A 26,607-nucleotide genomic window follows, 5' to 3' on the forward strand; every position below is an offset into this window, starting at 1 on the left:
CTTAGAATTATTGCACCCGTACGTTGCAAACTGGAAGAAGACACAATTAATTCCCAGAAGCATGCTCGCTTATAAATGTGCTTAAAATTGTTTCCTGCTTGAGCAAAGGGTTGGACTAGAAGACTTCCAAGGTCTGTTCCAACTCTATAATTCTGTTCTGATCTTTTCTCAATTCCTGAAACCAGGCAAAAGCCAGAGCAAAGGCGTTGATTATTTGGTAGGATACAGTCCCAAAGGTGCTTTTTCAGGAGGCAACTGAACTTTCTTGTTTTTCTTTGAAGAAGTTTCACCTTTGGAATAACTATGATCTGGATGACTGAGAATCTCTATAGACACAGTCTGAGGCATGTCGTTGAAAGGGGTGTGACATTATACATAATGAGGAAAATCCCTCCTGCTTATTTATAGGTGTTTGCAGTGCTTTTTTTCTAAAAAAAAAAAAAAAAAAAGTGCCGGAACTCACACATATCATACAACCCACCTTGCCTACCTTACAAGGTTCCATCCAAAAAAGGTGCGGGAAATCCGTTCTGGGTGTTCTATGAGAAAAAAAAGCCCTGGGTATTTGGTGAAAATCCAAGGCCAGTGCTTCTTAACCTTAGCAATTTTAAGTAGGTGGGCTTCTTGGCTAGCTGGAGAGTTCTGAGAATTGAAGTCCCACTTAAAGTTGCTAAGGTTGTGAAATAGTGGATTAGATTATACAGTATGTCCCAACTTGCATTTTAACTTTCTGGTTGGCATTTAGCATATGCACCCAAATTGTAGCTGCCTGAGACTGTCATAAAGCAATAGATGTTTATGTTGTATACTACCTTCTTTAATGAAATGTTATTGTGTGAGGTTTGCTTCTGTGTTCCTTTGTTTTATGAAAGGTTTTTCTTGCACATCTTTCCGGGTGCTGAGTAAGCAGAAGACGATTCATCAATTTAATACATATCAATTTTTTAAAAAATGTGGTCTGGAAGCTTTAGATAGCTGAAGGGGAGAGGAAGCAAGAAAGCATTTTATGGCAGCTTAAAAAATAACAAATGTATTGTAGTATAAATGTTAATGTGTTATGAGACAAAGGAGCTTTCATCCTGTCTTCTGACTGCTAGTTAATGTTCATGAATACAATCTGCTATCTACTGACAGTCTGTTTTACATAGTGGCTGTTAACAGTCCTTAGGCTGTATGTTGCAGATGACTCCTGGGTTTTTTTTCTTGAGCTACTGTGTCTTTTGGTTTACTTAACATCCAAACAGACATGTGCAAGCAAACAATGAAATTCAGAGAGTTTCATCAGCGGTGAGCCAGATATATTCTCTTCTACTGAAACACTTCAATTAGATGAGCCACAAATATTTTTCATGAAGAGTGCAATATAAGGTTTCATTTAAAAGTTTTTTATCCTTATTCAAGTTATTTTAATAATTGCTTTGTATTTTTCTATTATTATTCATACGTTTAGTTATTTCACCTCTTCATGTTAGCAATGTATCATTGGAACACGCATCCAATGGGCATCTGTGGATCAATAAACAGCTTAATTCATTTTAGATAACAGTTTCAAGATTGTAGCCTTTGCAACTAACTCAGTATTACTAACTGAGGTGCCATTTTCATACTCAGATTTACGGAATCCTTGGACATAAACCATGGTGGTGCGGGAGCCATGATAACGCAATGGTTAGAACTTCCACAGCTAGGAGTTCAATCCTGACCAGTTCCAAGTTGACTCAACCTTCCATCCTTCTGAGTTTGGTAAAATAAGGACCCAGATTGTTGGGGACAATATGCTGACATTTGTAAACAGCTCAGAGAATGCTGTAAAGCACTATGGAGTGGTATATAAGTCTAAATGTTATTGCTATTGCTATAAGAGGCAGAATAGAACTAATTTAGTTAGGCAAATGAGCATTATTTAAAATCTAACCCACTTTAAAGCATCTATTTATTCCTGCAAAGTTAAAAATGGCTACATAGATGAATATTAGTGGACATTTTTGCCTTGAGAAGCAAAGTTGGATGATCAAAATGCCTATGATTATAGTTAGAGTGGAATCTTTTTACATTATTTGTGAGGGTGGGAAAGATGAAGCTGTTCTATGCTTGGATTGCACAACCAAGGTTTGCATAAATTGTACAAGCCAAGGGAGACCTCCCCATATAAGAATAGTTATGCCCTCTCCCCTGAAAACACATCAGGTGTTATTTGCTGCAATATTTTTAAAAATGGGCAATCAGAAAAAAAATGATTCATGAACTTATTTTTCTTATCTCATTAAATCTTCAATCTGCTTTGTGTGAGTATTTTCTGCTTCTTTGGGAAAATGAGAATGCTAACAGGCAATTTTCCTAACATTTGTTTTGCTTTCTTTCATTGTATTATGTTCTTCCACCAGTGTATGCATTATGGCTTTTTAGCCAGATTAAATATGACGCTTGCCCTATCCTCCCCAGTCACAAAATTTGAAATCTTAATATTTTAGAAGTAGAAATTAGATTACATCATTGTGTTCTATGACTAGGACTATTCCTCAAGAACTCCAAGTGCTGATATGAAGTGGATATGTGTGGAATGTCATAGCAACTTTTTCAAAACACAAAAAGTTAATTCTGACCATAACAGCTGAGCTAAAGCATTTTCAGACTGCTATTCACAATATTATGCCTGTGCATGTTTGTAAATCCACTGAGTTTACTGAGATTTATACAGTACAGCTTATACAGTAAATTTGCATAGAGTTGCAAAATGATATGCAATTACAGATATGTGGGAGAAAATCGTATAGAATTTATTAATATTTACTACTGAATACCTCCAACTTATAAATCCTTTGACTATTCCTCATGACCCACAAAACTTTATATATATATATATAAATCTCTGTCTTTCTGTGTGTATATACACAAACAGATAGCAATAGCATTTAGACTTATATATCACCCCATAGTGCTTTACATCACTCTCTGTGCAGTTTACAATGTCAGCATTATTTGCATATTGCCCCCAACAATTTGAATCCTACTTTTACCGACCTCGGAAGGATGAATAGCTGAGTCAATCTTGAGCCCCATCAGGATCAAACTCCAGGCTATGGGCAGAGTTTGTCAGCAATACTGCACTTTAACCACTGTGCCACCAGGGCTCTCTCTATAGATACATAAATTATCTGGACAGTATACATTTAAAAACATATAAATATAATATTTCAGTAAAAGGAAGCAGTTAAAACAAGGATAGAATAATCAAAGTTAAAAATTTTGGGGGGAAGGCCTTCAAGACACTCACCAACCCCATGCTTCAGCAATCACACAGAGAAGTCTTAAGCAGAATACGTTACTCTCAGCTTGCCCTTGTCCTGGCAGCATAACAACCTGCCATCAGATTTTCTTTTCTGCCCTGCACTTTCCCATCCGGGTAACATCTACATTCCTTCTGGATACTGTACTATATGGAGTTGCCAGCACAAGCCCTCCCCTGTGTTCACCCCATGGCCATTTTTAGAAAGTTTGCATCTAATGATAGGAACAAGCCCACATAAGTCCTGATCCCCAGTGTGTTTTGTGTCAGGCATTACGTGGGTTCTGTTCTAGATGACGTGAAGCACTGGTTTTGTGGTTCCTCTCCAAGTGAAACCAGTGTACCCAGAGTCATCTTATAGGGAGATTGGGAGGTGGGTATAAATTTCATATATACATATATACCAATAAGGTGACCAACTTTTTTACAATGAAAAGGAGGACACAAATAAATTGAAGAAAAAAATATCGTAAATAAAAGAAACATTTTATTCATTGCAACAATAATACAGACAACTTGCATGTGCAAAATTTGCCAGCCGGGTGTTTTGGCGCGCTCAGCAGCAATTCCTATTGGCTTTCGAAAGCCAATAGTGGGAGTAGCACAGCTCATGCAAAAGTTGAAAAAAAAACCATCAAAAAAAGGTGCCGGAACGCCGTTCTGAGCGTTCTCTGAGGGAAAAAAAGCCCTGCAGATTAGTCTTCAAATATCGAAAAGGAGGACATGTAGGAGGACGCTTTTCGAGGGAGGACAGAACTTACAAAAGGAGGACTGTCCTCCCTAAAGGAGGACGGTTGGTCACCTTAATACCAACAAAGCAAATGATAGTTCTGGATTTTTTTCTCTTTCTCACTGATTGAGCTATAGAAGACTGGATTTTCTTCTATTTTTTTAAACTACATGAAATTGACAGGTTCTCTGATGGTTTTTCTTTTTAGCCCAGTGGTGTTAAAAAAAAGATGGAAAACTGATCCACCAGAGAATATGGTGAGCATGTGGAAAACTCTTATTAAAAAGTTTCATTGAAAGCATATGTCCTCAAAGACTCACTATGGAAAGGAAAGTGAGAGATGCTTGTTTTCCAAACCTGGATGGGAAGAATAAAGATAGGATATCCACCAATTGGGTGCTGTGATATCCTGCATCTAGACAGAACACCTCATGAACATTACCAAACTGAACAATGGACTGACACCGAGACAGAAATTTCTTTTTTATAGTAATTTTATTAAAGATTATTTTTACAACCATAAAATTACTACATACTAAAAAAGATAGAAGAATAAAAAAGTAAAATAAAAGATTAGTCGTATAAATGCATCAACAATATATACATCTTGTTTACACTGCTTTCTGTATCACTTCTGAGGATATATAACCCATAATATTCAGCTTTCTTTCACATGCTTTTGACCAGGGACCCAATGATCCCTGTAATTGTGCATGCTAATAAAAGCTATTTCACTGCATCTATCTCTGTACACTTTGGCCCTTATTTAAATGGCATTTTCTCTTTTCCTGGATTTTTTTTTTATATTGTCAAACAAATGCTGATTTTTCCATGTTTTGTTCAGGAGGTAATGAGGGGTGATGGATTGTGCACTGATTCCATTAGTATGTAGTTTGAGTCTTGCATTAAATTGATAATAGATAGCTTGATGGGTTTTTTTTCTTTATCCTTTTCTCATGTCTTGATTGGCACTTTTTCTTGCATAGCATTGCTTACCCCAAAAGGGAATACTGTGGTAATATGTATGTATGCATCTGATAGGATATGATCAACTTAAGGAAAAAATATTAAAATAATAAGTGTGCCTTCTCTTGATTACATCTGTCATGTGGAATAGAAATGTTCTTGAGCTCTACTGGACCCTGACCTTATTGTGCTTTCACAAAACTAAAAATCTGGCACTTTTAATAGACTTTGGGGATTAGGTGCAGGTGATCTACTCCCCGATAGTGTATTTTGGTCATTGGTTATGATCAGATGAGTTTCTTCCACACAATATACTGCATTTATTATTGCTGTATGGTTGTTGTCCTTATTATTTATAAACTGTTATTTTAACATCAATGTGTAATCATCTAGAATTATTTCAGTAATTGAGAAAGCCTACAAGTTGATTAAACAAACAGATAAAAACTCAACTTTAACATCAGTACATCTAAGGACAACTAAAGATGATTTCATTCACAGATTGGGTACAAGACAAAGGCAACATCATGAGGACACAGGAGGGAAAAAATGTTGCCAGAACACGATTGTATTATGTTAGACATAAGTGGGAAAGTTCCTAGTTAGCATAGGTTTTCCAAGTAGTATAAGTCAATTCATTTCAATTTGACTTTTGTCATTGCTGGAATAGATGATTTATGTAGCCTTCCCTAATTTGATGCTTTTTAGATGCATTGGATCCCTTCCTTATACTTACGCCAAAAGAATTTGATTACTCTTTTAGGTGCTTCAAAAATCTTCAGTCATCTTGTAGAATAGTGATTATAGTTCACCAATCAAATTTCTATTTGGAAGACAATTTCAAATCCTTCAGGGCTAATGCATCAGGAGGCAAAATTCTTATTGTGAGTTTGGCAGCAATGTAAAGCATCCAAACAGATATATCTGTCTGCCTGTCTGTGTACATAAATACCTACCTACCTATCTACCTATCTAGCTATGGCATAGGACCTGATTACTTAAGTGGACTAACTTTCTTGCATAATATATGCTTGGTTGATTTGATGTGGCAAGTTTGGAGCTTTGGGTTCCTTCAGTTAAAGAATGCTGTTTGTTTGAACCTTGGAACCACATTTCCACTGTAACTTACGAGTGGCCAGAGTAGTTGGGAATCAGTTATCATACAAATTTAATAATCCAGAATGCTATTATGATGCCCTTGAGTAACAAACAATATTTGTTTCCTAAGACTTCAGAGCCTAAGTCTCACCATAATCAATAGGATGAACACATCTCAAAAATCTCGAGCAGATTAGGCAATCAAATAAGCCCATCATCATGTCAGTTGTTATCTTTTTTCCAAGATGTGGCATTTTCTAGTGTTAAAATGTGAGCCGAGGAAGCATTTCCAGGCCAGAGTAATCAGAAAAGAGATATTTTCTACAAGTAGAAAGTTTCAAAGATGGGGCTCTGAAACTCCATGTCTGTGACAAATGAATATAGTAAAGCAAATTTCCAATCTAGACTATATCAATATTATTTCTTTTGGGATATAGTTTATATTGAAAGCTTGCTTTACTCAAGTTTATTTCAAAATTTAGTTTAAGAGCTAAACAGACATTTGAAGTTCAGCTGGAAAACAACATACAGTATACAGTACAGGTAGTCCTCAACTTACCTCAACTTACCACAACTGAACCCAAAATTTCTGTTGTTAAGTGAGACATTTGTTAAGTGAATTTTGCCCCATTTTACGATCTTTCCTGCCACAGTTGTGGCAGCTGATAAGTTAGTAACCCAGTTGTTACGTGAATCTGTCTTCCCCATTGGCTTTGCTTGTCAGAAGGTTGCAAAAGGTGATCACATGACCTTGGGACAAAGCAACGGTCCTAAGTATGAACCAGTTGCCAAGCATCTGAATTTTGATCATGGGGATGCTAAAAAGGTGGTAACTGTGGAAAACAGTCATGTCATATTTTTCAGTGCCGTTCTAACTTTGAATGGTCACTAAATGAACTGCTGTAAGTCGAGGACTACTTGTATATGCAGAAAGCAGCTTAATATGATTTAATGCAAATTCATTGCTATGAATGATAACAGATCCTCACAAAAAAATAAATTAAAATTAAAGTCTTAAATCAGAATGCAGTCAAAACACCTAAAATAAAATTCTAAAGTAAAAACAAAATATACTATAATACCAATACAATATATTTGTCAATATGAATATTTACACATCCCAACCCTCACTTCAGATATTTTGCTCAAATTAATACTATGGAATTACAGTCACACTGCAAATTCTTGTTGTTAAGAGACTGGATTTGGCAACTAAAAGTGTGACCTTAGAATTTCTGTCTCCCAAAACAACCAGGTATCATATATTGTCAATGATCCGGAATGTAAATCTAAACCAAGATCAGGGTAGAATTGACAGTGGAGTAGAAAGCGCTCCACTGACTCATTTTTCCCAAGTTTTAATGGGCATTCTCTAGATCCCAATCTAATGATGTTTTAGAATGCAGGTTTCATAATACTTTAGACTCCCAGAAGTTCTGTCCATTTGATTAATTGTTTTATCTCCATCCAGACCTCAGGTTAATTCAGAAACCAAATTAAGAATATTATGAAATCACAGTCTCTGAGTGTTTTCTTCCCTGTGAATTCCACTTATGATAAAAGAACTGTCGAGGGAGCAAACTAGCTCTGTTTAATGAACCACAGAAGTTAAGTTAAATGAAACTGTTTATGGGTTGATAGAAATTAAGGAGTTCAGGCAGCCATATTAAAATGTTACCCAGCAGTCCTTGAAGTGGCAGGAAAATATGCTGATATAAACTGTGCTGCTCCCCACTGTCTCTAGGCTTTGAACTGATCCAGTTAAGCATTCATATAGTCAAGGCCATGGTTTTCCCAGTTGCAACGTATGGCTGTGAAAGTTGGACCATAAGAAAGGCTGAGTGCAAAAGAATTGAGGCCTTTGAACTATGGTGCTGGAGAAGACTCCTGCGAGTCCCCTGGACTGGAAGGCGATCAAACCAGTCAGTCCTAGAGGAGATCAACCCTGACTGCTCTTTAGAAGGCCAGATCCTAAAGTTGAAACTCAAGTACTTTGGCCACCTAATGAGAAGGAAGGACTCACTGGAGAAGAGCCTAATGCTGGGAAAGATTGAGGGCAATAGAAGAAGGGGACGACAGAATAGGGTGGCTGGATGGAGTCACTGAAGCAGTAGGCCTGAGCTTAAATGGACTCCAGAAGATGGTAGAAGACATGGGGTCATGATGGGTTGGACACAACTTCACAACTAACAACAACAACAACAACAAGTTAAACATTATGTAGGGAAAGGGCCCCCACCCTTCGTGATTTGCTGCTGCCTTTGCTATAACTCTGTCTTGTTGCTGTAAAATTGGCCCTTTGCCATTTTGCATTACATCCTGACCCTGTTCACATTTGAATGTCCTACTGATTTCAGGGAAATGTGTTCACATTGAAGCTTGCATTGAACTGCAGTGTTTAGATTTAGATCTTTTAGTTTATGAAAAGCTTCATAAAATTGGCTTGGTAAAATCCAAGCAATGCCAATTCCAACCAATTCTTATTTTGAATTTCTTGTACTTTCACCTCAGGTTTGGAATGTAAGGAATGACAAACTACATTTCCCAGCAATCCTACTAAGCATGGCCAATGGTGAGGAATCCATCATTTTATGGAGTGCTTTGTACATCCCACTTAGTTCCAATTTAGTCCCACTAAGGGCTTTTCCACATGGACAATATTAAAGTGCTGTCATCTGTTTTGGGAACCAGCAGAAATCATGTGGCATGCACAGTATACTGATCCATATTCTGCCTCAACAATAAAGCGGAATACAGGTCTGATATGCTCTAGAAGAGAAAGACAGAAATAGAGTGAGGAATGCCTTCAGTTACTGGCATCAGAAGCCCCCCCTCCAAAGATTGGATTCCTTACATGCATGGGAGCAGCAGCTAGTTAGTGACTTACCTTTCCTCCTTCTCTCAATCAACAGGAAGCTTCAGTCACTCTTCCACCACCATTCCTTGGGGCTATTGAGCATTTAATAACAAGGCAGCAGCTATCAAAAAGACCCAATTAGCCTTGTCTCCCCTTTCTCCTGCCCCCTCCCATACACGAGGAGAGAACCTGAGTAAGAACAACTTAATTGCTACCGGTTCTCCTATCTCATCAGGTGATTTTTGTTCAGTATCAGACAACAGAATATTTTTTTCCCCTGCTTTCTTCCTTCCTTTAAAGCTGCCCTCCTCCCACCCTCAGCAGGTGAGACAATGCGGTGCTTAACTCACAAGTACTGGGCATTTCTTTGCCAACACTCCCCATCCATAGATTATGCACAAAATTGGAGATGTCAAAACTCCACCCATATAGACTTGCTGATCAGCTCTCCCTTCCCCTGACAAAAATATCTTTATGAGATTAAAAAAAAAAAACCCGCCCACTGAAGAATGGTTCTTTCCCCTCCTACTCCCAACCTGGGGATCTGCTGCCAGATCTGTCAGATTTGGCCAGAGAAGTGAGGAGGTGGCTTTGGGGCACATTGGGAGAGAGCCCTGACTTCCTCACTACCAAGAGGTGAAGGAGCAAGGGAAAGCATATCCACTGCAATGCAAGTGATCAAAAAAAGCAGGGCAAACACCTGTCCCCTAACCTATTGCAATATTGGGCACCACAAATGGACCACACTGCAGGGCTTGTGCCCAAAGAATCTAGAGGACACCACTTTAAAACTAGAGAAAGAAAAGACCACGAAGCACAAACAGGGGTAATTTGAAGATGACGTCATCCATTCATGTCCTCCAAACAGTGCTGCTGAGGCATCTAAAAACTGCAGTTAGCAGTTCATGTGGAACAGCCCAAAATTAACATTTAATCCTTCAGACAAGTGGGGCTCAATGTCCACTACTGATGCAGTCAGTAATCTTTGCTATCATGATAATATATATTGAGTCCTTCAGGAAACTCTGGTAACCTTTTCTAGGGTTTGAAAAGAATTAATGCTTACTCCTATATCCTTATTTTGACTGTGAAAACGTTGCACATCATTGCTATTTTACAAAGCAGGATTTGTTCTCCAAGGGTTGCAGGCTGACAATAGAATTCTAATTGAAATGGTATGTGGTTTGCTTTTAGTACAACAGATATTGAGTCAACTTTGAATGTAGAAGACAGGGAAAAAGAGAAGGCGAGAGGAAGACAAACTTCAACAAGTTGTTGTAGAGAACACTGGCTATGTTCAGATTTATGAGAATAGCTATCCTTTAGAGCCAAATGCAGGGGAGGTTTTGTCCAGATGAGCTACTGAAGGAATCATGGCTAATGTTTTATTTTTTTATTTATCTTTGCACATAGTATGTCTTTTATAACTTCTCCAGCTTGTCTGGTGGAAGTTGGAAATATTTGAGTATTAATGTGAATGCAACATCTTTCCTTTGTTTATACTCCCCAAACTGTTAAATCAGCTAAGAAAAAATGTAGCAAAAATGTAGCATGTGGCAGAATACCTAGCCTGGATTATTCACAAGTGATAAAAATTAACTAAAGATGACTAGCAATCATCCAAAATTCCCATCCAAAGAATTATTTCCTAAATGTTGGGAGCCCAAATCATCCAGCTTTCCTTATTTCAAAAATGGAATGAAAAACTTGTTAGCATCCATGGGCATTTCTTCCCTAGCTGTGCAGAAGTGATTGTGCCTTTACAACAGCCTTTCCCCATTGGACATCTTCCAAATCTGTTGGATTATAACTTTCAGATGGTATGGGTGAAGACAAGTGCTCCTGGAGGCATCTGGCTGAGAAAGTGTGCCTTGGGCATCAAGGACAGTTTGCTGCCTTGGACAATAACTTCTGGGTATTATCTAAAGATTTAGGAGGGATGGGGTCAAAAAGAAAAGATGAGCTTCTAGGTTTGTTAGCATATCCAGCTAGCTTCTCCTAACTACAAAACATTTCTTTTTATTTGGAATTCAAGACAGAAAAGAATTTGCAGAATCAGTTTTGCTGGGCCAAGAACACCCTGTTAGCTTAGGAACTGGTTTTCACCCTGTTTGCTACTGTTCTCATCACTTACTGATTCGCAGCTGAGTTCACACCAAGAACATGACCTGACTCTGGACCTCTTCTGTAAGTCTGCAATAACTCTTACAGGTCTGTTGGCCGAAAGCAACTTGTGATAAGCAGCAGAAAAGTAATTTGGTATCTTTAGAGTTCCAAAGCCCTGAAGCTGCCATTTGCTAAACTTCTCAGAATTAGTACAGCTGCACATGTACAGTTAAAAAGAGAGGGCACAGAAGCAAGAAAGAACACAAATCCTAGCGCTCTTTTTCAACTTTGCATCTCCATATGTCTGCAGAATAGTGCCAGAGTTATGAGCCAGTGACAGTTTAATAGCATCAGATAAGCCCTTCCCAGGGAGGAGTGGGGAGTAAACAGCATAGTTGTGAGGCTGGTTATCTACATAATTGCCTGTGGATATCTGGTAGTACCCAACTCATCTTGGAAACTACTTTTTTCCCCCCAGTACAGGTAGTCCTTGACTTACAACCACAGTTGAATCCAACATTTCCATTGATAAGCAGAGCAGTTATTAAGTGAGTCAAGCCCTATTTTACACCTTTTTGCCACTGGTCATTAAGTGAATCTGGCTTCCCTCGTTGACTTTGCTTGTCAGAAACCAGTTGGAAGGTTGCAAATGGTGATCACAGGACCCTGGGACACTGCAATTATCAGAACTTCATGCCAATTGCCCAGGGCCTGAAATCTGACCACTGGACCATGGTGATGTTGCAATGGTCTTAAGTGTGAAAATCATTCATAAGTCACTTTCTCAGTGCCGCTGTAACTTTGAATGGTCACCAAACAAATGGTTGTAGGTTGAGTACTGCTTACACCCTGAAGCCCACAAGAATCCGGGGTTCCAAGAAAGAACATTTCTCAGGTTAAGGACAATGCCCATTTTCTGTGGGGAATAACAATGTAGAGAATGCAGAGATTCTGAGGCAGGGGTTTCTCAGCCTTAGCCACTTGAAGATGCATGGACTTCAACTCCCAGAATCCCAATTAGCGCATTTGATTCTACTATTTCCATATACTGTCTTGTTATTTTATTTCTTTATTAAACAAATTTATTGGCTGCCCAACTCATACATGGTGACTCTTGGAGACCTTAATGTCATCACTATCAGTTTTTGAGTGTCTCATTAACTCCACCCAGTCACAGCTGCCCAGTCTTTCCCTTCCACTTGGCTATTCAGTCTTCTTTCATAAATTCATAAATAAATAAATCTTCATTTATTCTGCATAATATACAATCACACCACCTCAACATACTTCTTTCATGCTAGTTACTTTGCACTACTTCCCCAAAATGTTTCTGCCTCTACAGTGATGTTCATTTGGAGGAAAAACTGGGTGTGCAGCTAACGAGTAGGCTGACTTGGTCGCTCAACAGTGAGAAACTGGTGAAGCGGGCACAGCAGCGCCTGTATTTTCTGCATCACATGAGAAAAGCACATCTTCCTTCCCCTGTCCTGACCACTTTCTACAGAGGGACAATCGAGAGCATCCTGTCATACAGCATCACAGTCTGGTTTGGAGGCATCACTGCTTCAGACAGGAAGGCAGTGCAGGGAATGGTGAGGATGGCCGAAAAGATCATTGGCAGTTCCCTCCCTCCCATCCAGGACATAGCACAGAAGTGTTGCTTGAGCAGGGTCCGTAAGATCATCTGGGACACTACACATCCTCTTCACAACCTGCTTTCCTTGTTATCTTCTGGGAGAAGGCTTCGTGGTATCCGTAGCAGAACATCCAGATTCAGCCAGAGTTTCATTCCATACAGCATTAACCTTGAGAACTCTCAAGCTTCCTCCTTCTGTTATATATTCAAGATGGACAATATTTAATATTTATTTGCTATGTATATGTAGGGATGTGGTCTGTACATATGTTGTTCATAGTATGTTTAGGTGTGTGTCATGTATGTGTTTTACTTTGAGAGCCGGCAACTAAATTTCATTTTTGATGTGTGCCATCGTGCCCACAGTATAAAAATGACAATAAAGGTTATCTTATCTTATCTTAGTTATGTTTGCATTCAATCAAGATTCATTCAGAACCTGAACGTTTTAGATCCCATCTCTTCTCTTGCTACTCATACGTCTTAAGGAACCCCTTTCCATTTATTCAAGGTTTTTCCCCCTGATATACTCAACTCTTGCTTCCAATACAATAAAGCAGGCAAAACTCACTTTCACTGCTTATGGCAAACAAATATACCTATCTTTCTATCAGTATTTTCATTTATTAAAATCACTTCATCCTATTAAAGTATGCAAATTCATCTAGCTGTGTTTTTTTAATCACTTAGTTGTAATGTTTAATTATTCACAATCAACCAGCTTGATCTTTCATACATTACACTTCAGATCCATATTCCTCAAGGCTAGCCTTTGTTCCAGGACATTCCGGTTCACACCCAACAAAGTGACATCACCCTGCATAAGAAAGTGCCCACGCATTCCCAACAAACAAATATTGCCACAAGGATTCATATATACTGCACAAAGTGCTCTTTTCTCTAACTTTTCCCCACAACAGTCTTGTGAGGTAGGTCAGGCTGAGGAAGAGAGAAGAGAGAAGAGCAGATGAAAGAAAGAATTGCTCACCCAAAGTCAACCTCTCCTAGCCAAATGAAGAGTGAAATCTGATCTTCCCTAGCACTAGGCTAACGCTAAACTGGCCATCACTCCCAAGTGCCTCTCAGTTGTAAAATGAAAGGAAAACGAATGGACAAAGTTACTCCGTTTGGTCCATTCTTTTCTTCCATGCAATAATATGGTATTTGGGCAACTCCCGATATTTAAATAGTTTTAGATTTAATCATGATAATTAAGGGATACCTCCTCTGGCCTGTCTCTGAGTTTGCATGCTGGGCACAGGCAAGGGGGGGGGGCAGTTCTTCTTCCTCTTTGTGAATTTCCCCGTAGGTCCTGTGTTGGACCCCAAATGCAAACGCAGAACGGAGGTCCTCCTAAGATCCTTACGATAAAACAAGCAATCGAGCCCTTTGCTCTCCACATACAGGGTGTGCAAAGAGAATCCTCCGGGTCGGGTATTTTAATGTGTGGACGGATCGATAGCGAACGAGGTTCGGTTTAGAAGCTTGGACTGAAATGCCCGTCTGCTTGCCTACCTTTCCAATGCAGCAGTCGGCTGTGGGGCAGCCCGAGGACGGAAACTGAGACCCCCACCCGCTCTATCTTCTGTCCCTCCCAGGATCGCGTAAGCCCCGCTTGGCGCTCCTTTGGGTGGGGGGACTCAGCAGTGAAGCAGTTAAGGCACGCCAGCCGTAGCTCCAGCCCCCGGAGCCAGAGCCAGCGTGGTGGGGGGATGCTCCTCCGTTATCCTGGCTTCCCCAGGCAAAAGTCACGTTGCTTTGGGCAGGAGAGGAGTCGTGAAGCGACCTCGGGTTTAGCATTCTCTTTCTCCTCCTGCTAAAAGCGGTGGAAGGATGGGGAGAGTCCTGCCTGGAACAAGGGACCAGTTCGGGCAGCGTGTAGAGAGCGCCGAGCGGGACTTTCCAGCGACAGCTCCTGAATAATTGAGAGCCAGCAGCCACTTTGCTGCTTCCCAGGCAGCCCAATTGGCACAGCAGCTCTGGTTTACAGCTCCTGATCTGGACCGGGATGGGAGGAGGTCGCTTTCCAGCTGAAGAGCTGCAGGAGGCTCATCAGGCAAAGAGAAGAGGAGGGTGACACAGCTCTGAAGGCAGCCCTGTTGGATCCCCATATCTGCTCCAAACGTTGTGCCCATTGCCTTTCATTGCCACTTTGTAGCAACAACAGCAGAGTGCACTCCCGGCCACCAGCCCACCATGGCCTTGATCGTGCGTTTGAAGAAGGTCACCAACCTGAGAGGCAAAGCGGACAGGATAGCCAAAGTGGCTTTCAGAGGTACATGCCCCCCAGTTGTGTAGCCTGCAGCAGAGGTGCTCTTTTTGATGCTGCAAGATAGGTGCCTGTTTGTGTGCCAGACTGCATGTCCCAGGGAAGGGAAAGTTCTCTGCAGAGGAGCCTCAACCCTGCAGAACAAGGGCATGACTCTGGGGAAGGATGCTCTCACTCTCCTAGTGTTTGGGCGGCTTCATTCTGGAAAAGAATAGCTCGTGCATCTATTTTGCCTGGACTAGTGCGACTTGGAGTTGTGGCTGTTGTTGTTTAACTGGCAGGTTCTGGAGTCAGCAAGCCCTGGTGATGCAGCTCCTTCAGTTTGGAACCACATTACATCTGAAAAACCCTCATAGGTTCCAAGCCAAAGTTTTTCCATCCAGTTAAGATCTGAGGACTGAGTTAGTATGTTATTGTTGTCTATGATTTGTTTTCTTATTCAAAGAATGATTGTGCTTGCAATTACACAAGTAGACATTTTTGAGCTTTCGAATGAGGACAGACAGGAAGAAGAAGAAGAGTGCCAATAAGAACTTCAGGGTCATTTTAAATCTCACATTTTTTGAAAATGTGTAACATGTGGCACACTCCTGCATCTCTGCAATGCTTCAGACATGGCAAGGTTTTTACAATGAGATACCCATCTGGTGGAAATAGCAAGTGAATTGTGATAGGGGTTATAAGCAAGTTGCCTCCTAAACAGCAGTTTGTCAGATCCTAACACAAGAATTGGCAGAAACACTTCCCCATTTTGAGCAGAGCGCTTTCTCAGCTTTTGCTGGAGATGCCAGGGTTGAACCTGGAACCGCTGGCATACAAAGTATTGCTTTGAGTGTATGCACACAGCTTTGAAAGATGCACATTGCCACTGTTCTCTACTGAGTGCTCACTATATATAATAATCCACATTGTTTTTATATAGCACTGCAGAAAGTTAGTGCTCGCACTAATGCTGATTTGCAAAATGTAAACCTTTTGATCTTCATGTTGTCTAGGGGAGTGGAGTTAGAGCTGAAATTGGAAAGAATGGCTTGACTAAAGTTATGGTAAACTTATTTTCCACTAATCATTTATAGCATCGTCTAATCATCACTGAGACAATATAACACCTGCCCCCATCCCTGTTACATTGGCAGAAAAAGAGTTGAATTATACTAAAGGACAGTATAAATGATTACTGGAGAAATGGGCTATGATTTGTAGTTGATATAAAATCTGCTCTGACTTTTTTCAATTTATATGTTCTATTAGAATCACAGCTATTGCATGACACCTCCATAGAGTGTGCATTTAGTATACATGACAATATATGAACAAAGAATGTTATAATTATTATTTCTGAGATACTATATCAAATAATATTGTTCTTCTCACATGGAAAACATCCTGGATTTAAAAATGAAATGGTTTGCATTTTCAGGTGTTTGTTTTCTAAAATTCAGAATCAGCTGTAAGAGAAAATAATGCATGGACCTCATCAACTAAAAAGAAAAATCAACTTGATTTTCTGATGATGTCCAAACAAGTTAAAGAAATCCAACCCTCATTTCTTGATAGTTGTTTAACTTCTACACCAGCTTTCCTTGTGTCCAAGAATATAAATATATTTATCTGTAAACTATCTCAGGTCAGGTCAACCAGCCGTCAAGAATAAGTGGAAAGCCTAGCAAAATTCTAAGCATCTTAGAATAGAAATATTATGCCAGAAACACAATCTGGAGACTTTCTGATAAATTGAATTAGACATATTGGATTAGATCCTGAGTGTATTCGATTGGAACACTCCTACTTAAATTATCTCCTTAGACCCCACATCAGTTCCAATCAACACATCTGCTGCCCCAATTCATTATAAGGACCAACCTTTGTCCCCTTCCCAGCTTTGAGCAGAAATAAAACTTGGGAAAAAAAAGAATTAGAAAGAAAATAATTGATGAGGAAAAAAGAAAAAGAATGCAACCATATGGGTTTAAGGAGTATTTCTTTACACATATTTTAATCTTAACTGTTAAAAAATTGTGGCTTTTTATTACACTTTTTAAAAATAGATGGCTGGTGTGATAGGAATGTTTTTATATTTCCTATTTCAAAAACATTGTGCATGCCTTGTGTGTGTATGTGAGTGGTTCTTAAATGCCCATTATCGATTCTGGACACAGGCTTCAAGGATATTTTTCTTTAGTAAAAGACAAAAACAGCTGCAACTTGCACATCCCCTACATCTAAGGTCAAGGATAATTTGCAAACAAGATCTGTAATGTACAATGGCACACTTGTTACATATGAGGATATGGTGAAGTTGCAGTCCTAATACTTAGAACTTTTTACAATATTGATGCTGATTCAAAATATTTTTCCCAGTTCTTTTTTTTTTAATGCATCTTGAATTTTGGAACCTAGCCCCCCCATTTAGTCTATTCGTGACAGATTTTACTCCAGTGCAATCTGAAGCTCTCCCTCAAATGGTTCCTGCTCACAACTTAGTGCCATGAGATTTAGTGGTACTAAATCTCATGGTACTGAGCCATTCTTTCCTCATCCTTGGAAATAGTTTGAGGCATATTGCCCCATTCAGAAAATGCAGCTGCTCCTTGAGGTTGATAGTTGATAAAAATAATCTTGTGGCATGAAATCCCATCCTTGGCCTTAAAATACTGTTCTCTACTTATTAAAGATGAGGGAGGGACATTCTGGATATGTGCAGAGGTACTCCTGTTTTTATGATCACGTTTGCCAGGGCAAATGGTACAAAAAGAGTTCAGGGCTAGATCAAGAAAATCCTACAGCAATCTATCCTAAATAGACAGTTTCATCTGGAGTGTTGTGCTGGGGAGTAAAGGAAAAGCTACTTGTCTTGTCCATGTGATATAATACCATCTGATGAAATAAGTAAGAAATTAGCAAAGATTTTCCAAGTTTTGAGACCAATCAACCTACCATGGAAGATTCTGCCAATGGTAACAGAAGTAAGTAACCACAATAGGAAATTTAAAGCCACCAAACCAAGTCTTGCCCATGAAATGTGCTGTCTCAGGCAAAGAACCAATAACCAAAGTCATTATCATCTAGGGCTATCCCAAATGCAATGGGGAATGCCTCTGTACAGGAAGTATCCCTGGAACTATTTTTGATGTTATACAGTAACGATGACAGGATTTTATTTATTTAGTATTTATGTTTAATTTTTTGTGGAGTTCTTGGTGCTCTCTGAGTTTGGCTGTTTGCTTGCAGATGTTTCATTATCCAACTAGGTTACATCATCAGTTCAAGAGAGTGTGGGATTTGTTCTGGTTTCTGTGCAGTTGCTTGCCCTGCCAGTGTTGGTGGGGGTGTGGTTTTCTCCTTGGTAATGCCTTGGCTGAAGTATTGTTTTCTGCTTGATTGTTTGTCTGGTGTTAAATCCCTGTTTATCTGAGTATTGGCTGCTGGAGAGGATGTGTTCTGGAGACCATGTGTTTTGTTTATTTTCTGCATGCATATATGTAATATTGAGCTGCAAACTTAGAAGTTTTACAGAAGAGTGGCATCACTATTTACACATAATAAACAATATATTAGTTTAGCATTTAAAATGTGCATGTACGCGCCCTACTGGATCCTTTCCCTCATGTACCCAAAGTCAGGAGTCCCCAGCCCCCGATCCATGGACCAGTACCAGGCCACAGCATGCCAGCAACCGGGCCACACAAACAAGCAAAGCCCCATCTGCAGAATGCAGGCAGCACACAAAACCACATCTCCTATGGTCTGTGAAAAAACTCTTGCCATGTAACCGGTCCCTGGTGCCCAAAGGATTGGGGACCTCTGCCCTAAGTCACTGCAGTTATTAGTCTAGGCATTTATTTCTTTTCCAGATTCAACTCCAGACAAATTGTTGGAGCAAGAAACAGCAGGGGTCCAAGACTGAAAATGTGTTCATTACTTTCTCTTATTTACTATTGAAGTCCCTCAGTCTGATGCTTTAAATCAGTCTTTGTGGGGAGCTTAACAAATTCACATGACTTACCTAGATTGGTGGCGGTACTTAGCTAGCCTTGGCTGATTTCAGAAAGTTAAGCCAGGGCAGATCTGGTTAGTCCTTGGACAGGAGACCACCCCAAAAATACAAGGGTGGAGGCTAGATTGAGAACTTTAAAACACATCCTGGAAGTAGACAGTAATAAACCTTGTCTAAATTGTTGACAAGAAAAGTACATAGATATGTCCAAGACATCACTAGGAATAGAACCCTTACTTTTACCCCTTTCAGGGTTAAGTTATGCTTAACTGCCACAATAACCTTTTAATTTCTGCAGCTCCAAATAATAATACAAAAAAAATTATGGAGATTGATCTGCTGGACATAGCTGCATGTGTATATTTGCCAGTCTCATCAAGTTTGCAGATTACTAGAAACTGGTGGCAGTAATATTGTCAAGATCATTTTAACTAATTTTCCCTTTAGGAGATTTTTCACTAAAATTATTTTCCATAGGCCTGTATTTCTTGTACAGAGGAAAATTCATCAGGAAAAATGTTTGAGCAAGGACACATAAGCAATAATGATTCCATTGTGGTCTTTTTGTTGTAATTTTTGTAAAAGAACAACAATAAATCTTGGAAGAAAGATACAGGCGTTTCAACAATATGTCTATCTTGGCACCAAAAAAAGATATGCTAGGCAAAAGAAAAGATTAGATGTTAGAGATGGGGATTTTTTTTAGAGGAAGATGATAATGATGATGATCGATTGGTTCAGATTCCAAAGCACTAGATAGATGTTAAAATAAGAATTTAAATTATTTTGACTTAAAAGTACCATGCAACTTGTTGGATCTGGAATTTTTTCTCCTGCAAAAGGCTAAATGGCTTACTCTCTACAACTGAAAACCTCTGCATGTGAAATTTGATCAACTTGCTGAAAGAATAGCATACTAGTTTTTTTCTTGTAATTCATTGAAGTGAATCCAACTGGATGATGGGGAAATTGCTACATGCGATCCAGATGTGAGTTTCTAAAAGATACAGGTATAAAGCAAGATTCCTGATCTGAGAATTAAATTCTGATTTTCTGAAAAGGATTTGACTACATATAGTTATACTTTATTTAGACTGACAACTGACCTTGCAAAATAGATTGAAATGTAGGTCACACATAAAGATATTAGGAAGTCTGAAGGCAACCATCCTTAATCCAGCATAATCCAGAAATATTTAACTTCTGCTATCAAAAAAGTCATTATCATGGCTATAAAGCCTAATTCCATTTTTATACACTATGCTATAGCATTGTTACACATGTAATGAAGTGGCAGACAGCTGCAGCCATTTTGAACTTTGGTTTTGGAGAAAAGTTTTGGGAATACTATAGAGAGCCAAGAAAGCAAATAAATGCATCAAATGAACCCAATATTCTCATTTCCTCACAAATTATCCTACTTCAGACACAATATACAAAGTCCTAGCTTTCTGGAGAAGATTCCAATGCTGGAAAAGGTAGAAGGAAAGAGAAGAGAGCAACCAGCAGCAAGATGGATAGACTCCTTTAAAGAGGCAATGAGGGTGCAGTTGGAAGAGCTGAAGCGCCAAATTAGAGGTAGATCATCATGGAGAAAATCTATCTATTGGTTGTTAAAAATTGACAATGACTTCATGGCATGTAATCAATCAATCTTTGGTTGCTCCTGACATAGAGGCAAGAGACTTAAATCAAAACAATTGAGACAGGCAAAACATGCACATTCCCCCCAATTATTGAAAAAAAGCCTAGGCAGATGCAAAGTCAGGCTTAAACACTATCCTAAAACAACCAATATCAATGAATATAAGGGGCAAAACTCCTACTGCATGCTCACTTTTATACCCACTAGCTTCAGAACATTGTATTTTTCTTGAATATCTTCAAAAAGCAGCCCTTGATTGCAAGAATCAACCATTTTTGTTCCCTAAGAATGCTTCAGGCATTCATAAAAAATAAAGATTGCTTCTGGTTTTAGATTGTTCTATAGCTGAACAATTCCCAGTTAGTGCTTCTTTTAGTTAAAAAAAAAGATCAAAGCTTTTTACTTATTTTTTTTTTTTTTTGGAAAGAAATGAAACTTGGAGGGGTTGAGAAAGTTGGGAGGTGATTAAAGGCCCCAAGTTGTAGAGCTGGGATGTCTCTCTGGTACAGCTGCTCAAGGCTATTTCTCTGCACCAAAATGTACATTTCTCACAAGGAAACAGCAGCTACATATCATAAAGTCCTGAATTGTAAAATACAAATCATTTTAAGAACACCAAAAGAAGAAATACAGTTCCAAACAATGTCTCATATATCAAATCAAGAAAACACCCACTAAAATATATTTGCTTAAGAGACTGCCTATGATATGTCTTGTGAAAGTGTATGGAGATGGTCTTGGGAAAGGGGGCAGGGACCACTGAAGAGCTGTAGTAGGAGAAGATACTACTCAGTCCTGAGAAATTGGAAAGGATGAGAAAGCAATTCAGTTCTGTCTTGAGTTTGCTTAGTATAAGATGGGGCAGAGAAGATTTCAAGATTCAGTTATTTTGCCCTGCAACAATAAAAAGCATTTCTGGAATCTCTGCTGCTTCTTTCGTTCCCTTTCTTACCTTGAAGGGCTGACCAGGCCAAACAACCTCCCCAAAGAAGTACCCTCCAGTCTGAATGGGAAGCCAACTGAGATTACCTCTGCTACAGGGATATTTGTGCAAAGGAGTCCTGGATGTTGGAACAAAGTCTCCAAAGATGAAAGGAAACAGATCTTACAAAGTATTTTTAAAAGATAGATGATTGGTCCCTCAATAGCTATTTTGCTTTTTATTTATTTATCATCACATTTATAAGTCACCCCATTCATTGTAGCCGGCATGCACTTGTGTGTGTCTTGTCACCTAATAATCATTGACTAGCTGGCTACCAATTAGAATAAATGCTGCACAAGAAACTTTACAGCACCAGTGAAAGTATTTGTAAGTAGCTTGTATATTTAGCACCAAATTCAATATGTCCATTATGAGAAACAAATTAATATATGCATCCACATTCTCAACTGATCTCAACTGATCAATGTTACATGTTTTGTAGCAACCAATGTATTTCTGGTCCCTTCTTCTCACTATTCAATCATGTAACTGATCATTACTCTAGTGGGTAAGGCACCAGGTTAGAAACCAGGAGACTGTGAGTTCTAGTCCCTGCTTAGGCATGAAAGCCAGCTGGGTGACTTTGGGTCAATCACTCTTTCTCAGCTCATCTTACCTCATGGGGTTGTTGTTGTGGGGAAAATAGGAGGAGGAAGGAGGATTAGATATATCTGCCACCTTGGTAGCATAAAAAATAAAATAAAATATATCATATAACCTAAAAAAAATTGCTGGGGTAGGGAATTTTCAGTAGAGGTGAATGTTGATGTCATCTCTACATTCTTTATAAAGAGCAATCCACAGTGAGATGAAAAATAGGGGATCTGCAGGATATGGGAAATCAAGATTCCTAGAAGGAACTCTAAAATCCATTCCAGAAAGTGGTGACAAGCTTTCTGCATTAGTGCAAAGAAAATTATTTTGAAGTGGCTGAAAAGTATTAGATGATTTGGGGGGCCAGATGATGAGATCTGGATGTCTGAGGTGTAGAGCTGAAATTGTGCACATCATCACATAACTGCACAACACGTGGATACCACTTTAAATTTGTAATTTGTTTAAAATTACAAATTAAAAACACTTTAATCTCATGCTAGATCTCATGTTAGACTATGAACACAGAGTTTTTTGAATTTGGCCATGTTATGAGATGTTGGCATCCTTCTTTAATTGATTTATTTTTCTTACATATTAATTTTTGAAGTCAGCAGCCACCGACTATTAGCATCATAGGCATTGCAACGGCCATGGGAAATTAGGTGGCTAATCCACAATAGATTGTTTTTACAGAGTAGATTATTCAACAAGCCATTACTAAAACATTCTTTGGAAAATAATTTCACTATTCAGTTTAACTCTTTAATTAAACACAAATAGGTGCTAACCTAAATGATGGCTGTCTAGTATTTCACCCATCTCCTCAGTCTCTCTTTCCTAGCACCCCTCCCAATTCACTCCCATAGTAGCAGATAGATAGACAGACAGACAGACAGACGGACAGACGGACAGACAGACAGACAGACAGACAGACAGACAGACAGACAGATAGATAGATAGATAGATAGATAGATACAGACACACACACACATGCACACAAACACACACACACACACACACACACAGAGAGAGAGAGAGAGAACCTTTATTGTCATTTTTTACTGTGGGCACATTGGTACACATTAAAAATGAAATTTTGTTGCTTGCTCTCAAAAGTGTACACATACATAACACACATATAAATATGCTCTATACAACATATGTATAAACCTACACACTAACATATAAATAAGATAAATATTCATCACTGTCCATCTTGAATACATAGCAGAAAGAGGAAGCTTGAGGTTAATACTGTATGGAACAAAACTGTGACTGAATCTGGATGTTCTGCTTCGGAACCCTGAAGCCTCCTCCCAGAAGGTAACAAGGAAAGTAGGTCGTGAAGAGGAGGTATAGTATCCCAGACAATCTTGTGGACCCTGCTCAAGCAGTGCTTATATGCTACGTCCAGTGCTTATATGCTACGTCCAAACTTTCTAAACTTTTGTACAAATGCTTCATACCTTTGTGCATTCTTTTAACAATGCATAGTTCAAAATATTCACTCTGTGCTTCTAGCTGATTCTTCCTATTATAACACTTCCTTTGTTTCTGCCAATGAAAAATGTTGCTTGCAAAGTTTCTGAGATCAGTTAAGGGAAAATAATGTGTAAAGGGATTCTCCCCAGGGAGCCATGGTTCCAAATTCTCTCTAGAAGGTTGCCAGTAGCTTCATGCCTCAGACTGCAGCTGTGTAGATTTCTTTTTTATAAGTATGTGTACGTATCTGAGAAAAACATTTGCATATGTTAGAAATATGATTGTGATTATTATATTTTTATCCCACCTTTTTCATAACTCAAGGCAGCTTTCAGTGGGGGACAAGGAAAGGAGAAACAGCAATAGACTATAGGAGATGACCAGACTGAGCCTGAGGGAAAGGTCAAACGTGTCATTAGTCATGAGTCCCTTCACGCCCACAAGAGATCTAAATCGAGCCACCTTGAATTCCTTTGACTCTTATACATTGCCAATTTGCTTTGACCATTAGTAGCTCAGACTCTTGCAGAGAGCTTAAAGATTGCAATAAATCTTTACACTGATTTGAACTGCCTGAATCTCCTGATTACCTCATCACTTGCTGCTGTCCTTGAGAAAATCCTCTGTTCATAATGCTTTTCCAGGTCTTTTTGGCTAAACAAATTAGTCCAAACAGACAAAAGGGAGATCAAAGATAGGTAATGACCAAAACATGCACTCCTGTTGACACCACACAATGCAGTTTGAATATTGCATACTGTAAGCATATGTCTGGAAGTAGCCAGTGCTGTGTATTTTGTTTTGCTGTTTAATCTAGGTTTCTTTCAACAGTATTAAACTGCTGAAATCAATTCAAGTCCATGAAGTCATTGATCCTCTTGTTCATATGTAATTTATATTGCATATGAATTCAATGCTGGGATGCCTCCTGACTGACTGTGCCAGGCCGTTCCTTTCTCCTGGGGTATTGGTTAAAAAGCAGTGACGGACTTCAAGAGAAGGGAAAGCCACAGAGCTTCCTTTAAACATTGTAAATTTTTTGCCAAGTTACCAAGGTAATATACAGGAGGAAATTATTGGGATGAAGGTGGATTAAATGTGGGATCCAAAAAGAACCTTAGATTCTCATATCATTGAAGAACTTGGCACCTTTGTCCTTTTGATGAAATAATGCTGGATTTCTCCCTGGAGGTAGGGATCAGAAGCAGAGTCAACTGCACATTTAGAACAGAAGACACATGTTGAACTGATTTTCAAGCAGGAAGAATGGAATAAAAAAATCTATCGAAACATCCCCAAAGGCGTTTCAAAGAGAGATACTTTAAGGAGGAAAAATAGAAAATAAATGGTTCCTTCTCACTGATGTGGTAACCATGCCTTGGTTGTTCCACCAATCCAGTTTCTAAGGAAGCCCTCATAAGCCCCCTTTCTCCCCCCAAAATTATTAAGTATGTATACCTCAAGCTTTTAGTTTGGTTGTTAAATGAATCACTAGTTCTTAAGTAAATCATGAAGTCATTAAGCAAATCCATCTTCCTCTATTGACTTTGCTTGTTGTAAGCCAGCTAGTGATTGATTATGTGACACCGGGACACTGCAAGTGTCATAAATACATGCCACTTGCAAAGTTCCCAAATTTCGATTATGTGATCGTGAGGATGGTGCAAGGATCTGTTATAAGTCATTTTTTCAGTGCTCCTTTACCTTGGAATGGTGATTAAACAAGTGGTTATAAGTTGTTTGCAAATTATTGAGATTTGTTGGGTGTTATTATTACTGATAATACCTACAACAATACAATCTTGTTTCCCAGAGAAATGATTGGAAACCTAATTAAAAGTTTAGATTTCTTTGCTTCAACCAGCATGGGTGCTCCCAGAAAGTGGATCTATATGTGTAAATAAAGAGATGATTGCCTGTACCTAGTGAAATAATAATTTCCCTTTTTCAATTATCCAAATCCTATATAAGTGAAACTGTGATTGCAATCCTATGGGGCATTTATCAAGGTTTCCTATTTTGTAATCTCTCTAGCTATATTAGAATTTAATTAACAACAACAAATTCTGCTGCACTATGTTACACAACACAATAAAATTGAAAAATAAGCAATCTTTTATTTCTAGAAGAAGGCAAATTTAATAATGAGCAAGTCCTGCTAGCTTTCAGGGGAGGTTAATTGGGAACTGGGGATATATATTTTAGCATTTTAATAACATTTTCCTCTACTGGTAAACTGAAAAAGTAGAGATCAAAGAAAAAGGCGAATGAAAAGTAAATTCCATGTTATCATCTTTCCTTGTATGTGTCATTCCAGGATTAACAATTTTTGATAGTTTTACTCCCTTCATAAGGTGTCTGATGGGTCAGGTTTTTTTAGACTCTTGCCACTGTACATTTAGGCTCCTTTGGTTTAATGTTTTCTTTTCCCCCAAGCAAATGAGTTAATCAAATAGGCTGGAGATGAAATTGATACAAAAGAATTCCAACCAGTAGGAAAGTCAGTATCCACAAATCTTACAGAAAAGTCCAAATGCCATCCATAAGTCTCGTCTGATATAGTTAATGGCCTGAAGGCAGATCGCTCTTTGTGTTAATGTTAATAAAGTGAAGAGTCACAGTGAGCTTGAATAATAATACTTCAGTGTGAGGAATTAGTGGGGAAAGGCACACAAAGAAGACTTAGGGGACACCTAAGAGCAGTCTGCCAATACTTGATGGTTTGTCACAGGGAAGAGGGGGTCAATTCATGGGACCTGAGGGCAAGACAAGAAGCAATGGGGGAAAGTTTGTCAGAGGGAGACCCAACCTGGAAATAAGGAATTTCCTGACAGTGAGAACTAACTTGCCTCCTGGAGTTGTGGGTGCTCCATTTCTGGAAGTTTTCAACAAAAGATTGGACCTTTGTCCAGGATGATACAAGGACTCCTGCCTTGGGTGGAGGGCTGGACTA

At 39.0% G+C, this 26,607-nt stretch overlaps 1 protein-coding gene across 11 annotated transcripts in view; it reads left to right on the plus strand.

The window, feature by feature from the left end:
* The first annotated feature begins 25 nt into the window (after positions 1 to 25).
* OTOF (otoferlin) overlaps positions 26 to 26,607 on the plus strand; it is a 164,728-nt gene continuing 138,146 nt past the window's right edge. For 9 of the 11 annotated variants that reach the window (XM_039345990.1, XM_039346001.1, XM_039346000.1 and 6 more), the window contains exon 1: positions 14,106 to 14,954. In XM_039345990.1, the coding sequence (XP_039201924.1) occupies positions 14,876 to 14,954 (79 nt within the window). In that variant the 5' untranslated portion in view covers positions 14,106 to 14,875. Of the gene's footprint in view, positions 132 to 14,105; positions 14,955 to 26,607 lie in introns of those variants that run through there. The other 2 variants (XM_039345994.1, XM_039345995.1) reach the window with 2 other exon arrangements.

This window comes from Crotalus tigris, unplaced genomic scaffold (assembly GCF_016545835.1).
Source record: "Crotalus tigris isolate CLP2741 ecotype Arizona unplaced genomic scaffold, ASM1654583v1 scf7180000017987.690289119674:8195010, whole genome shotgun sequence".
Classification (NCBI taxonomy): Eukaryota; Metazoa; Chordata; class Lepidosauria; order Squamata; family Viperidae; genus Crotalus; species Crotalus tigris.